Source organism: Chenopodium album, chromosome 1, assembly GCF_948465745.1.
Source record: "Chenopodium album chromosome 1, dcCheAlbu1.1, whole genome shotgun sequence".
Classification (NCBI taxonomy): Eukaryota; Viridiplantae; Streptophyta; class Magnoliopsida; order Caryophyllales; family Amaranthaceae; genus Chenopodium; species Chenopodium album.
Window position 1 is genome coordinate 10155442 of NC_137834.1, and position 14163 is coordinate 10169604.

A 14163-nucleotide genomic window follows, 5' to 3' on the forward strand; every position below is an offset into this window, starting at 1 on the left:
TGCTGGTGCAGCGCGTGGGAAGGCAAGGGATAGTGTATTCGGTGGGGATTTTGAGGGTGAGGGTAAAAGGGGTGGTAATATCTATGGTGGGGATGGGAGGTGGAGGTATTTCGATGCTCTGGGTGGTATCGACGATGGCCGATGGGTCAAGGGCGGGGAGGGGTGCTTGCTGTAGTAGTGGGGGTATCTAAAAAATGGTTTTTTCGTTTTTTTTTTTTTTTTTTTTTTTTTTGAAAAAAAAATCTTGAAAAAATGTTTTTTTAAAAAAAATTAATTTTTTTACAAAGTTTTAAAAATTAATTAAAATTAAAATTTTAATTATAATTAAAATTTTTAAAACCGACAAACCACGCAATGACATGTGGCATAAACAACTCAAACAACCGGTTACACTTAAAACAAACTAGTCATGACTTATTTTAAGAAAATACCCCATAAAATTCAACTTACTGTGGGTTAATCAAAAGGTTTGCTAATTTTGGAAAGATCGAGCAAAGGTTTGCTTATTCTTGACAAATTTTCCTTATTTTAATTAACAAGAGTATTGGAGGTGGTACTTATGGAGTACAAGCTAGAAATATATAATCAAATTTTGTTTATATCATTTGTGACGTGTAACTCAACATGCACCAAAAAGGTGGCAAGGAATATTGATAGAGAACGGAAAGCAAAATATGTAAAATAGACACCCAACAAAATCGGAGCTTAGTTGGAGCCTGGTGCTTCGCCCAGCACGCGCTTATTGAATTGGCCTCTATGACCCTTTATATTTATTAGACCCCTAATCAAGCCTGACTTCGCCCCTAGCACCCATCAATTGGACGTATACTATTAATGCAAATGTTTTGTGTAGCGAATACCGCAAAAAAACATATTATCTCCGATTTTTATTATTTGCAACTATTTGTGAGGTATAAAATATTTTAAAGTTGCAAATAATAAAGGAAAAATTGCGGAAAATAATACAACCTTTGGCCCGTTCTTTTTTAATAATACAACCTTTTGATTAATTCTTAATAATATAACCTTTGGGGGGTGTCAATTTTAAACAAGACGTTACCTGTTGGTAACCTGTTTTTGAAGGTAACCGTGACACATGTCATTATTTTATTGGTTTTTCAATATAATTAATAAATTAAATAATTATTATTATTAAAGAAATAAATTAAAAAAAAAAAAACCAAACCACCCAGCCACCACCACCTAGCCACCTCCTCTCCCCTCCCCCAAACTTACATGGCACCCTCGGGCCTCGACAGCGACGGTACAACCGGTGACCAACATCCTCACCGTTGCCCGACCACTTCCCCCTTAACCCCGACCTTCCCCTTTCCTCCATCGCGACATAAGCCAGGCCAAACCCTAACCCCCTTTCCTTCCCAACCACCACAAAAACCACCCTAATCCACGCAGCTGCCACCACAAAACCCCCCGAAACACCACAAAAATCACCCATCCCCTTTCCCAGATCCCGATAACCATCTCCCACCCCTTTCGTTGCTCAAAAACCGCCCCCCTCCACTTTCCCTGTATCGAAAAAAAATCCCCACCGAGCCTTGCATTAGTGTGTCGTTCGCGTCGCGGTGAGGCTCGTGTGTCTGGGAAGGGATGAGAATCGGTGATTGCGGGCTGTAGAGGTGCGAATTGGTGGATGTTGTTTCGTGTGCTGCTGAAGGTGCGGTACGGTGTTGGTCGCGGTAAGTCAGGGAAAGGGGAAAGGGAAAGAAGTGGTACGACATGCGGTGGTGGAGCTGGGTGCCAGCTGTACCAGGGGGAGAGGAGGTAGCTCGAAGGTGGGAGATATGGTGGCTGGTTGGGTCGGGGAAAGGAGGGGGATGGGTGGGGTTTTTTTTTTTCATTTGCTAAAATAATATAAATTACAATTAATGTCTTAAGTAGGAATTAATTTTATTTTAAACACTTTTGTTAAAAACTAAAAATTAAAAATTATTTTTTTTTTTAAAATTAATATTCAGACCAATTACATGACAACACGTGTCATGGATAACCGGTTTTAAAGGTTACAAGTTTTTTGTCTTGTTTAAAATTGACATTCCCCAAAGGTTATATTATTAAGAATTAATCAAAAGGTTGTATTATTAAAAAGGAACGGGCCAAAGGTTGTATTATTTTCCACAATTTTTCCAATAATAAAAATCAAAGGTAGTACAGAGTATTATGCAGTGAGACTCTTGCATTGGTTCAATCACTTCAATGGTGGTATATAAAGCAACATTGGTTCAATGGTAAAATATGTTGAGCATATAAGAATGATTTTTCATCCTTCTCACTACTACTCGGGCCACTCGCCCACTCGGCATGCTTTCCAAATTCCAACAAATATTTCTGCTTAATTTATTTTATATCCTGCAATTTATTTATGAAACTATTCCACCTTCAACTTGTTTAGATTCAACATTCCAAATTGTACATAAAAAAAGTAAAATAAAACCAACCATTACGAAGCCTTTAAATATACTCCGTAACATTTACTTTGTGGTCTACTTTATTAAACTATGAATCTATGACCATTATCTAGATTATTCTACTTCGTATAATGATTTGTGAAAACATTTGTCCTATACTTTATGTTTTAGCATAACACCTTTCTTTGAAAATAGAATATCTTGCCTTTCTTTGAAAATAGAATATCATTGACTTTTATAATTATGTATTTATGTTGTGGTTTACCATGTTTGAATTTCTTACACGAAGGGATTATTTGGTTACACAAGGAAAATGGGGAAGTGGAAAATCATAGGAATTTGAAAATGCATGAGTTGTTTGGTTGACAATAAAAAGTGTAAATGAGGGAATTGCAAATTCATGGGAATTGTGACTTCCCACAAAACATGGGAAGTTAATTACCTAACCCCCCTAGGTAAGTCAAACTTTTCATGATTTGCAACTTCCCTCATGCCAACCAAACAACTTTATACAATTCCCATGATTTTAATGTAGGAATTTAATTCCCATGAAATACAAATTCCTATGGGAAGTAATTTCCCATAGCAACCAAACGACACCGAAGATGATTATTCATAATATTATCATTCCTATACTTACCCCAAGTTTTCATCATTCAACAAAGGGGAGTTTGTTAGAAACTCGACTCCAATATTAAACAAATACGGAGTAATATTTTTAATCTTTTACGGTATATGATGTACGAGTACCGATAACAGTTACAATAGGTCTATTCATGTTAACCAATATAACACTAATCCAACTCAATTACTTAACCAACTCCTTAACAATTAAATTTTAATTCTTTTACAGCTCTTTAATGGAAAAAAATAAGTTACCATGAAAGAGATGAGTGTCTCACTTGTAAACTTCCCAAACTCATGTTACTATGTTAGATACCAACAGCCATGTAATTCAATACTAACCTACCACCTTGAAACAATGGCACTTAACCTACCTTGAAAGAGATTCATTTGTTGTAACCTTAGAGAATTACTAGTAACAACACGAGTATCAATACACACAAACTCTATACACTTGTTCAAAGGGAGGAAAAGAAACAAATTTAACGCGAAATGGCAAGATCTTGATATCAAAACAATACAATCTGGGACATTATGGGAAACAACTTGCCTTGAAAGAATCTTATTCACAAATTGCTTCAGTTATTTATAGATAATCCATCCATTTTCACCAAACCTTATTTTGGTGCATGAACATATCCAAATCAGGCTAAACAAAGTCCTAACTTGAAACAACACTGAGTGTCGATACACACAAATCTATACACAAACGACTTGTTACATAAGGAGGAAAAGAAATAGATATGTAAAATGGTAAAATCTTGACAACAAATCCATACAATCTAGGAATGGTAATGAGAAATAACTTGCCTTGAACAAATCTTATTCGCAAATCAATCTTCACCTACCTTATTTTGGTGCAAGAATCATATCTAAACCTGGCAAAACAAATTCCTACCTTACAACTTTACAAGACCCAAATCCAGATAGTACCAAATTTTACCAAAACCCATCTAAACCCGCCTTAATCAAAATTGATTTGACATAAATCTATTTATCACAAAAACTAAATTGAAAATAGACTCGAACATGAATCGACTTGAATAAACCGGACTAAGTTGGAACTGGACCAAATGATTTGTTACACGTATTGGCCGTTTATGATCTGAACAGAGTAGAACTTGTTTGCCACTTCTATTCAATCATAATGTTAGCTACAGTATCTATAAATGTTAACTTCTCCTCAACATCAAAATTTCCATCCCCAATCAATGGAAGGGGATAAATCTAAAATGTAAAGAATCTACAAATGTGAGCAGGAACTAAATTGCTATAGGTATGCTGACAACCAAAAACTATTACTCTACGCAACAAGAAACCTAGAAGAATATGGCGACTTCCTGTCCATTCATTTCTAATACGTGATCACTTGCATCAGTAAGAGCACTCTGTATTTTATCAAAACCTAGGTAAGTTATGGCAATTTAAAAGTGGAAAAGGGAATTAGTTATAAAAAAACTTTACTTCTAAATGGATTTACCTGTCCAAGTTTTGTAATAAAGTTGCTGGTAAGATTTATTGACGTCAAGGCAACATCTTCATTAGCCTTCAGCGCTTGTGCAATTGCATATGCCCCAGAATCCTGTCCGAAAATTCCAGATTAAAGATGGAAAAATATTGCCTTACAAAAGGAAAAATAAAATAAAATTGTCTGTACTCTTATTTCATTAAATCCCAGATCCAGAGAAGTCAGGGCCTCATTCACCACTTTCAAGCTCTGTGCTAAACAAACCACACCCTGCAATAAAAATGTAACATAAAATTACAGAATAAAAAATAAAAAGATATCAAGCATGGCTACAGTAGTATATCCAGGAAATTCAGAGCATGTAATTTAGGAAGATACTTCATCCATTAATCCATTTGCTCGCAGGTCAAGAGTTGATATGGTGGTGTTATACTTTATCATATCACTTATGAATTCTGCACCTTTTCGTCCAATCTGCAAGATATGACCAGAGAAAATCTTAGGTATATATATATATATATCTCAAGGGGCATATGTTTGCAGACATTTTACATATAAAAACTTTACCTGACACCAGCCAAGTTTAAGTGTTTTAATTTTCCCATGAAATTTGAGAACGTCGGCTAAAGCTTTTGCTCCATCAGGTCCAATTGGATTATAGCCAATTTCCAGCTAAGAGAAAAATAAAGTTGAAATAACCAAGAGAAATATGTAAAAGAATAAAAGATAACTGGGAGAAGAGAGGATGAGGGTGGCTTTACTGTAGTAATGACATCATTATCCTTCAAGACCTCAGCAATGCAACTGATTCCTTTAGCATGTATGTTATTTCCTCCCTGAGAATTCCGAAATCTCAAAAATATAAGATTATGATATATAGACTGTAGAAAGCAAATTATCAACAACATTGTGCTGTGCTAACACAAAGTGCTACTTTCTCACCAAGTCGATGGTAGTGATTGATCGATTCTGCTTAAGTGCATCAGCAATTTTTTCTGCCCCCTAGTAAGTTCGCAAACATTCAAGATGATAAGATAAATCAAGCAACAATTTCAGAATTAGAAAGAAGAAACAGCTTATCCACAAACAGTAAACAGGAAATATAGGAAGTCTGGCTAATAAAGCAGGGTCAGCCTCTCTATACTCTTAATAAGAGAGTTTATCATTATCAAATTTCCAACCATAGCCATGACCCGATTCTAAGTTTACTCCAAGACAGAAGTGACAAAAGGGGAAACCAAGTAAAATATATATATATATATATATATATATATATATATATATATATATATATATATATATATATATATATATATATATATATATATATATGTCAGAAACCACCTTTCAAATCCTTACTTTTGTATATGTCAGAAACCACCTTTTAAATCCTTACTTTTGTGAATAACCACCAAAAAAATGTTGCAAAAAACCACCCAATTAAATTTGTTTGTTGTAAATCACCACCTCCTGCCAAGAAATGGACTTTGAAAGTTTTCTCCAGCATTGTTGACCAGGTGTCCAGGTCACATGAAAACCCTATCGTGCTAGAAAGGAGAAAAGCATGCTATTTCCTAACTCTAATAGCATAGTATACAGAGGCAAACATCTATGACTTACATATATATCAAATTTTTCAGAACTGATGTACATATAGAGAAAACATTAAAATATGGTTTTTCTAACAAGAATTGGATTAATCTAAGCCACTTACTTTGGTAACTTCCAATATCGAGAGACAAAAGAGAGGTTTCAGTCCAACACAGAGTGAAGTTGTGAAACACGTAAAATTAGGTTGGGGCACGGATAGAACACTATGGGCTTAAGGTTAAAATAAATAAAGAATAAAAAAAATATATTCCATCAAAGGTGCCAACACTTATTGTTTGGCAGTTGACTATATTATAAGAAGCACAACAAATGCTTGCCACCTTCATGCCTTAAGATCTATCCACAGATAAAAGATTGATCTCTATACAACATAAGAACAAAAGAAGACATCCAAACGTAAGTAATCCCCTTTTTCATTTTCTTTTTTCACCACTCTTTGAGTGGAGACACAAATAATATACTTAATATGGGGAGCAAGTATGAAACAAAACAATCAGATTGCTAAAGCATCATTTTATAATAACAAACTGTCAATGAAAAATAAAAATATAAGAGACTGATAAGGGGACGAGTTAGGCACGTAAGAATATACCTCATCCCCAATGTCATTCATGTAAACATTCAGCCACAACAAGCTCTTGGAGATCTTCACATACTCTGCTATGTGAAAAGCACCTCTAGAACCAATTTCATTGTTGCTAATATCCAGCTGTATCAATTTTCCTGTAAGTACAATCCATTAGGTTTTTCTGTTCCCCAGTGGAAATCCAAAATGAAAAAACAAAAAAACAAAGAAAAGAAAGAACCGTGTCCCTACTCTCCTCCATGGAGAACAAAGAGAAGAAAACATGTAAATAAAAATTAAACTAATAATCAAGTGCCCGAAAATTGGAGATAAAAATGACGTTCTTAAGCTTAAGACTCTTAAAATTTACAGATTACAAAGAGATTAACCTTTACGTGTTGACAAGCCTGACATCAAAGCACGAACTCCTTCATTTCCCATAGAATTTCCATGCAGGTGAAGGTCCTGATATTTAAAAATTATTGGCCTTCAGATTACGTACTAGAGAATACCAAAATATCATAAAAGCATTTGCTTTTAATTTGAACAAGGTTTAAAAAGCAAGCATCTTCACAATTCTTATCAATAATTACATAGGGAAATTCTTACAACTAAAACCAAGTCAAAACAACAGCCAGGAGAAGCATTCAAGTATAATAGAAAACATACCCTTAAGGACTTATTCGCCTCTATACCTTTAGCTAGAGCAGCAACTCCCAAAGCCCCACCGTAGTTGCCACTGCGTCGTTAGAAGAGAGTATAAATGCAAACAACTATAGTATAAAACAAAATAGGAGAGTAAATCTTTATCATTTTTCAGGGAGGTTGGTCAGATTGCAGAGCTACCATCAGAGAATTACAAACACAAGAGAGCTTGCAAATTTTAATATGAGATCTAGATAGCTTTAACTCACGTAAGGTGTAAGCTTTGGATGGTGTTGTTCTCAAGTAGCGCCCCAGCAATACTTGCAAAACCCTACTTCCATTTTTGCACACAACATAAATATTCCAGATTGACAAAGATACAGCAGAAGTGGAATACTAAGGTCAGTAGCATACAGAATAGTCGATCATGTTGTTGTTAAGCTCAATAATACGCAGAGTTGTATTTTTCTTCAGCATTTCTGCGATAGCTTTGGCCCCCTGCATGAAAAGAGTATTTCTTTATTGTCACTATATGAGAAAGTGGTTTAAAATCTTTTAACTTTCTTTGGTACCATGATAGGCTCCAAACACCAGACACCCCACCCCCATAACATTTTTTTATTTTAAAAAAAGAATCATAATTAAACAAAATTTAGGCAAAGTGGTCAGGGAGAAGAGTGAATCATAGCCCTAGAAAGCTGAGCTCAAGCAGGCCCCAGGCCTTTGCCTGGTGGACTTTACGCCGTAAAGCAATAAACAAGAGCCTCAAGCTTCAGAACTAAGCTAAGGTCCATCAGTCTTACAAACCTAGAGAGCATAAAGATTTATTGGAAAGAACTAGGCCTTTGAAGCAAAACAAAAACTGACCTCATCTTCCAAGCCAGTACTATTCAATTGCAGCTTCTCAATACCACTATTATTTGCCAATACCTCACACAAGCACTGCAAAAGAAAATTAATAATGATAACAACATACAAAGATTCAACAGAGTGATAAAAATATATAATGTGCTTAACATATATCTAGGATACTTTGCATCCATTGCAATGTAATTATAAGTCTTATAACAACATGATGATATTCCATCATATGCACTTCTACTTGTAAACAAGCAAGCACCAAAATATATTGGGAAGGGGGGAAGAGAGGAAGGCAAGATCCAAAATAAACAGTCTCACACAATGTCTTCGTCTACTATAAGGAAGAGGCATCGTCTACATTATTACGTACTGCCTATCTTTCCTATTGTTCTTCTTACTTTGACCTTTTTTGTCTCACCAAAAGATTTATGTAGGAAGAACAGTAAGAAATGGAAGGACCAAAGGAGTATCATATTTTCCAATCAATACGAAAACACATACTGAGGAAAGCAAAGAGCCATACCAGAGGTAATTAAGTCAATTATCAATACAGATTGGGTAACACACAATGGCACTGATTTATCAGAATACAAAACAAGGATCTTAACAATCACCCTCACAAACAGAACCTTGAGGCTCATAAGATCTGGACAATTTTAATGTTTTATTTTCGGGATTAAGAAGCTCATAATATCTCTGTTAGATTATAGATGAGACAGATTATGCACCACCAGTCATATATCCATAGCTTCTACAAAAGAATGTTCATTCAGGCACATGGCTCATAGCCTCATAGATCCTCCATGCTTGCTTAAGAGCAAGGTGAAAGCACAATCATATACCATTAAATATATAATCAGATATGGTAGGGCACTGAGGGTTAGTGACCTAAAAAACTTGGCCCAGGCATTTAATCTTAAAGCTGGTAGATTGTAAGAACCACAACCTAGGAGCTAGCTGTATGTAGAATTAAAAGTATTCTCAAAGTTGGCTGTTTTGCACACTACAAAGTGCTATACTATTTCAAGTTGTTACTTCTGGTCCATAGGCCTTAAGGGGAGGGGAGGCTGTTGGCACCTCATAAGTATAGGATAGATTCGATGTGCACTAAGGATTAGATTAGTAGCTGGTTATTGATGCATGACAGGTTGAATACAAAAGACAAATTAGATAGAACTGGAGTAAGTCATGATGATGTTTGCTTGCTATGTAGCCAAGAAACCGAGACCACTTCTCGTATTTTCTTCAACTCAAGCTTTTAACTCTTCTGCATAGAAGCCACCTTCAAGCCATTTTGTTTAGAGTATCACGACCTTTACAGAATGCCATCATAAAAAAGCAAACAAAGATAGCACAATAGCTAACGTAAGTGCAACTTCTAGATGTGGATTTTTAACTTTCATAAGATTTGACGTGAGATATATATTCAGGCTCCATATAAAATGAACTAAATTGTTACTATATACAAACAAGTAGCATTGCTCATATCTTGAAATTGTGGATGCTACGGTTTCAAAAGGCTAACCTTGGCTCCTTCATCTCCAATAGTATTTCCAGAGAGATTTAAAGTTTTCAAGAAGATATTTGACTGGAGAATTCCATCAAAGGCTTTCACTCCAGCTGATGTGATTCCGTTAGCAGAAAAATCTACTTCTTCAGCAACCTAAAGCAAAATGATGTTAATGCAAATCAGCAGTTAGCAAATGATGGCAAAGCAGATTTTTCAGATAATCCGAACTTCAAACCAAAAATAAATATAAGAGGACTGTTATCACCATACGGAGTAGATGGTTATAGACATACAAGAGAATAATTTAAAGAAAATGTAGTGCCATAGGCTGAATCCCTACCCCTTTGATTAATTTCAAATTTTAGAGTCCACTTTAAATATAAATGAGCTAGCTGGTTAGGTAAGTCTCTCTTTTTACGAAAAAAAAAATTCTTTGGGCTCCGTATTTGATATTCATTATTCAGCAGTACCCTCTTCCTTAAAGTACTTTCATTTTCCTATATTTCGTTGATTAATTTGCACCAACTTGGTCCTAGCTTCTTCCTCATACTCTAGTTTTGGCTTCTCATTGCCCTGTTCTAATTATGGCACTTCTCATTGTCCTGTTCTAGTTTTGGTATATTTCAATCCATAAGTCTTTCTATCTCCCTACTTCTAGTTTTGGATCTTGTAACAGCTTCACCTTTGGCTTCAAAATAATCACACCAGTTTTTTCATATGCTAATTCAAATTTGGAAAATGAAACAATCTAATTATAAAACATCAAGTTCATCTCATGAACGTCAGCAGTTCAGTACATAATGACAATATTCAGAATGAAGGTCTTTATCAATCATTTATCTTACCTGATTGTATGCCAAGCTTTCAGCAAGAAAAAATAGACCTTCATCACCAAAATTACGGCCTACAAAAAATTGATTCAAATCAATTTGATAAAGTGTCCTTCAGTATTAAAACACTTGAATTAATCACGCATAGATGGTAGACAAAGACCAGCATCATAGAGACAGCTACAAAACAAGAAAGGGCTGAAAAGCATAAAGGTAATGATGAAGTAGTGAATCATAATAGATGATTTTGAAACCACCTTTAAACAATGATTCTGAAAATACCTCAAGAGGAACATGAAGGAAGCACAGGATAATATCATGATAGAACATACCTGACATATCAACTACATTGAATGAACGAAGTTCTTTGGCAAAGTCATCGAGCTTTAACTTCGAATCTCTCTCAATCTTCTGGCTCATATTTTTTAACAAGTTTGTCCCAGCAGCAAATGACCACTTCATATCCGATGACGCAGGTTTATTTTCTGTTGTTGAAGCCTTATGGGGCTTTGGCAAAAGGATTTTACCAACCACCTTCCACAAAACTGTGAGCTGAAAGAACAAATTAGTGAACTCTTTTTGAAACCTCCATTAAAGTTTCAGGAACAAGGTAACAATTATAAAAACTAGTGTTTTCTTAGAGAGATGTTTGTCTAATGATCTAGCGTCCAATTAACAATTGTAGAGAAGGTACTATCACATTAAATTCAGGGATATCGTATTGGTAGATGAAACTAGAAGTCTAGAGGCGAGATTAATGCTAAATTGGAGCAATGGTGACAAAGTTAGAATCTCACGGATAAGGTTAATGAGTACACGGGTTCGGCTAATTAGGAGTAACATGAGTACACAAAATGCCATTAGTATTGCAAGGGAGCCAATCAAGGATATACTGACCTCAGACGGTAAGGACTAAGGAGTTACCCTTAAGTGGATGCTTTAAATACCTTGGAAATGGAGATAATGCTATCATCTAGGACACAAGACACCACAACACAACATTTTTAGTAAGGCTTTGAAGCACAAAAGCAACTCCAATTTCCTTTGCGGCTGGTAAACTTATACTTTGTCCCTTTTGTACAAGTCTACTCCACATTGGGGCATATCCCAAAAAACTAACTTCTAACTAGCAAAATCTAAGTGAGCATTTGTCCCAAGGGAGGGGGTTGCATAACCACCTAACCTCCCCAAGTGGAACTCTGGCCAATCCAATCCAACTTGATTACCTCCACGGACACCATTTTGGCCTAACTACCTCCCTCTTACAGCAGCTAAACCAAGTACACGACCCTCCAATGCAATTTGCAGCATTCCTGGGTCTATAAGTTGCAACTAAAGTCATATTGGATAGCCTTTAGTCACATTCTTATGTTCACTAAGTCCCAAAGATGGATCACTATTGCGGAAAAATCTGCCAAACATAAATTTTATGACCATTCTATTTGTAAATCCATACCAATTTCTCATACCTAAAATTCCTGACCTATGGTTGACCGTTGCTTAAAATAATTTCACTACCCAAATGACCGAAAATGTGTGAACTTTCAAAATTCGGATTTACAAGTTACAAGAAGCTAACTTTCCAACACATAATCTCCCCAAACACTTGTAAATTACATTCCTAATTCTAGCATTTATCCTCAAATGACCCAAAATGTATGAGCTTTCCAAATTCAGGTTTCCAAGTTAAAAGAAGCTAATTTCCAAGACATAATGACCCCAAACACTTGTAAATTGTAACTTACTAGTAATTGATAAATAGTACTCCCCCGTCCCTAAATTACATTCCTACTTCTAACATTTATTCCTCACATAATAGAGAGAAGTAGGAATGTAATTTAGGAACGGAGAGAGTACTCGATTAATCAACAGAAATAAAAATGGAGTCAGCATAATTTCCACATTGAGCAAATATCATTCAATAACCTACCATTAAACAAACCGAATCCAAGACCTAGGATCGAATCCCGTCTACATTTATACAATAAACATTTTTTAAAAAAATAAATAAATTATTCATCCACATTCTGCTGAAGAAAACTTAAAACAAACAAACACATGAAATACGAAAAGGAAGAACAGTAAATTACCGAAGGAAACAGCGATGAAAATAGCAGGAGGAACAATTGCAGAAGCAAACTCCTTAAATTGGCCAATGGATGCCGGATTTTGCGCCTGAGATTCCCTGTAAACTACTCTACGACTACGAGAAGAACCAGCGCTTCCAGAGGCGGCTCTAACGGCGGAGAATTTCAGCTTCAAACATCGTCTTCGACTACCAATTGTGGTCGGAAAAAGCAACCCCCGACGAAGAGGGTGGTTCTGGGGTTGAAAAGGGAGTTGTGTTGAGGAGAGAGAAAGTGTGGAGGAAGGAGAAGGTGTGGACGCCATTAATGGAGCTTCAATTTGGGGATTTGAATGATTTTTTGGGGTTATTAATTGAACATTTGATGATGAATGAAGAGAAGAAGAAGAAGAAGAAGAAGAAGAAGAAGAAGTGATACTGCTGCTAATTTCTGGGTAATATGAAAGAAAGTTAAAGTTGCAGAAAAGAAGAGGATATAATGCCGCTTCTCGAAGTAGTGAGAGTGAGAGAATTACCAAAACAAAATGGTTAGGAATTTTGGGCTCAGATAATTAATTTTGGCTTCTAATGTGATTTGGGCCTTTCTCTACTTCCCTACCTTATAAAAAGTAGAAAACATCTCTTAGGAATAGTGTACTACCAATTATACCCTCAAAACTATGTACAAAATTGTGTACAAACCTTATAAAAAGTAGAAAACATCTCTTAGGAATAGTGTACTACCAATTATACCCTCAAAACTATGTACAAAATTGTGTACAAAATGTGTATTTACTTTAATACCCTCATTAATATGTTTACTATCATTAATACATTCAATGTTTTTTTTTTATCATTAAACATATCATCAATTAATTTTGTTTTTGTTAACAAATAATTTGTAATGTTTTTTTTTTTAAATAAAAAAATTCTAATGCTTTACACTTATATGATATTATTATTATTATTATTTAAAAAGAAAAAATTTGTATGTACAATGAACGGTGTATTACCAAGTGACTGTTTATTTTTACTTTTTCATATTGCGTCCAAATTTCAAAATTTTCTTATCATAATATACAGTGGCAGAACCAAAAATTTTACTTTAGGAGAGCCAAGATCAATTACACTTATCTTAATCTCAACATAATTTCTAATTTCTCATTGGACAATACATAATAATTTATCCTTTATAAAAAAACAATAATGAAGTGTTCGCAGAAAAAATAAATTCAACAACCATACATTAATAAGAACCATGTATATAATGGGCGTTACTTCACTTACTTTCAAATGTGAAATGTAGGAGAAAAAATTATTAGAATTACTTGCAGTAGGAAGTTTGTTAATTAGGCCCTTCGTTAATCCCACTAACTTGCAAGATACACCAAACAATAAACAAATAAAAGAGTCAAAAAATACAAACAATATAAATGAGTAAAAATATAAAAATAACAAAATTAACTTTCACCACATGAATAACAGATGATCTAAGATACTTATTTGTTTTCTAAGATTTAATCGTTATATTAGGAAGGGTCTAACAGCTATTGTTTCA

The 14163-nt window shown here is 34.9% G+C and overlaps 1 protein-coding gene across 1 annotated transcript; it reads right to left on the reverse strand.

The window, feature by feature from the left end:
• Positions 1-3711: 3711 nt before the first annotated feature.
• LOC145560572 (uncharacterized) lies at positions 3712-13148 on the reverse strand. The gene is made up of 17 exons (XM_081621799.1): positions 12631-13148; positions 10873-11085; positions 10556-10614; positions 9726-9863; positions 8207-8281; positions 7754-7837; positions 7609-7670; positions 7364-7433; positions 7084-7159; positions 6722-6852; positions 5461-5520; positions 5280-5354; positions 5086-5190; positions 4897-4992; positions 4708-4788; positions 4531-4632; positions 3712-4438 (listed from the first exon to the last, which is right to left on the reverse strand). The coding sequence occupies exons 1-17, from the start codon at positions 12929-12931 to the stop codon at positions 4370-4372; spliced, it is 1797 nt and encodes a 598-aa protein (XP_081477925.1). The 5' UTR covers positions 12932-13148; the 3' UTR covers positions 3712-4369.
• Positions 13149-14163: the final 1015 nt, after the last annotated feature.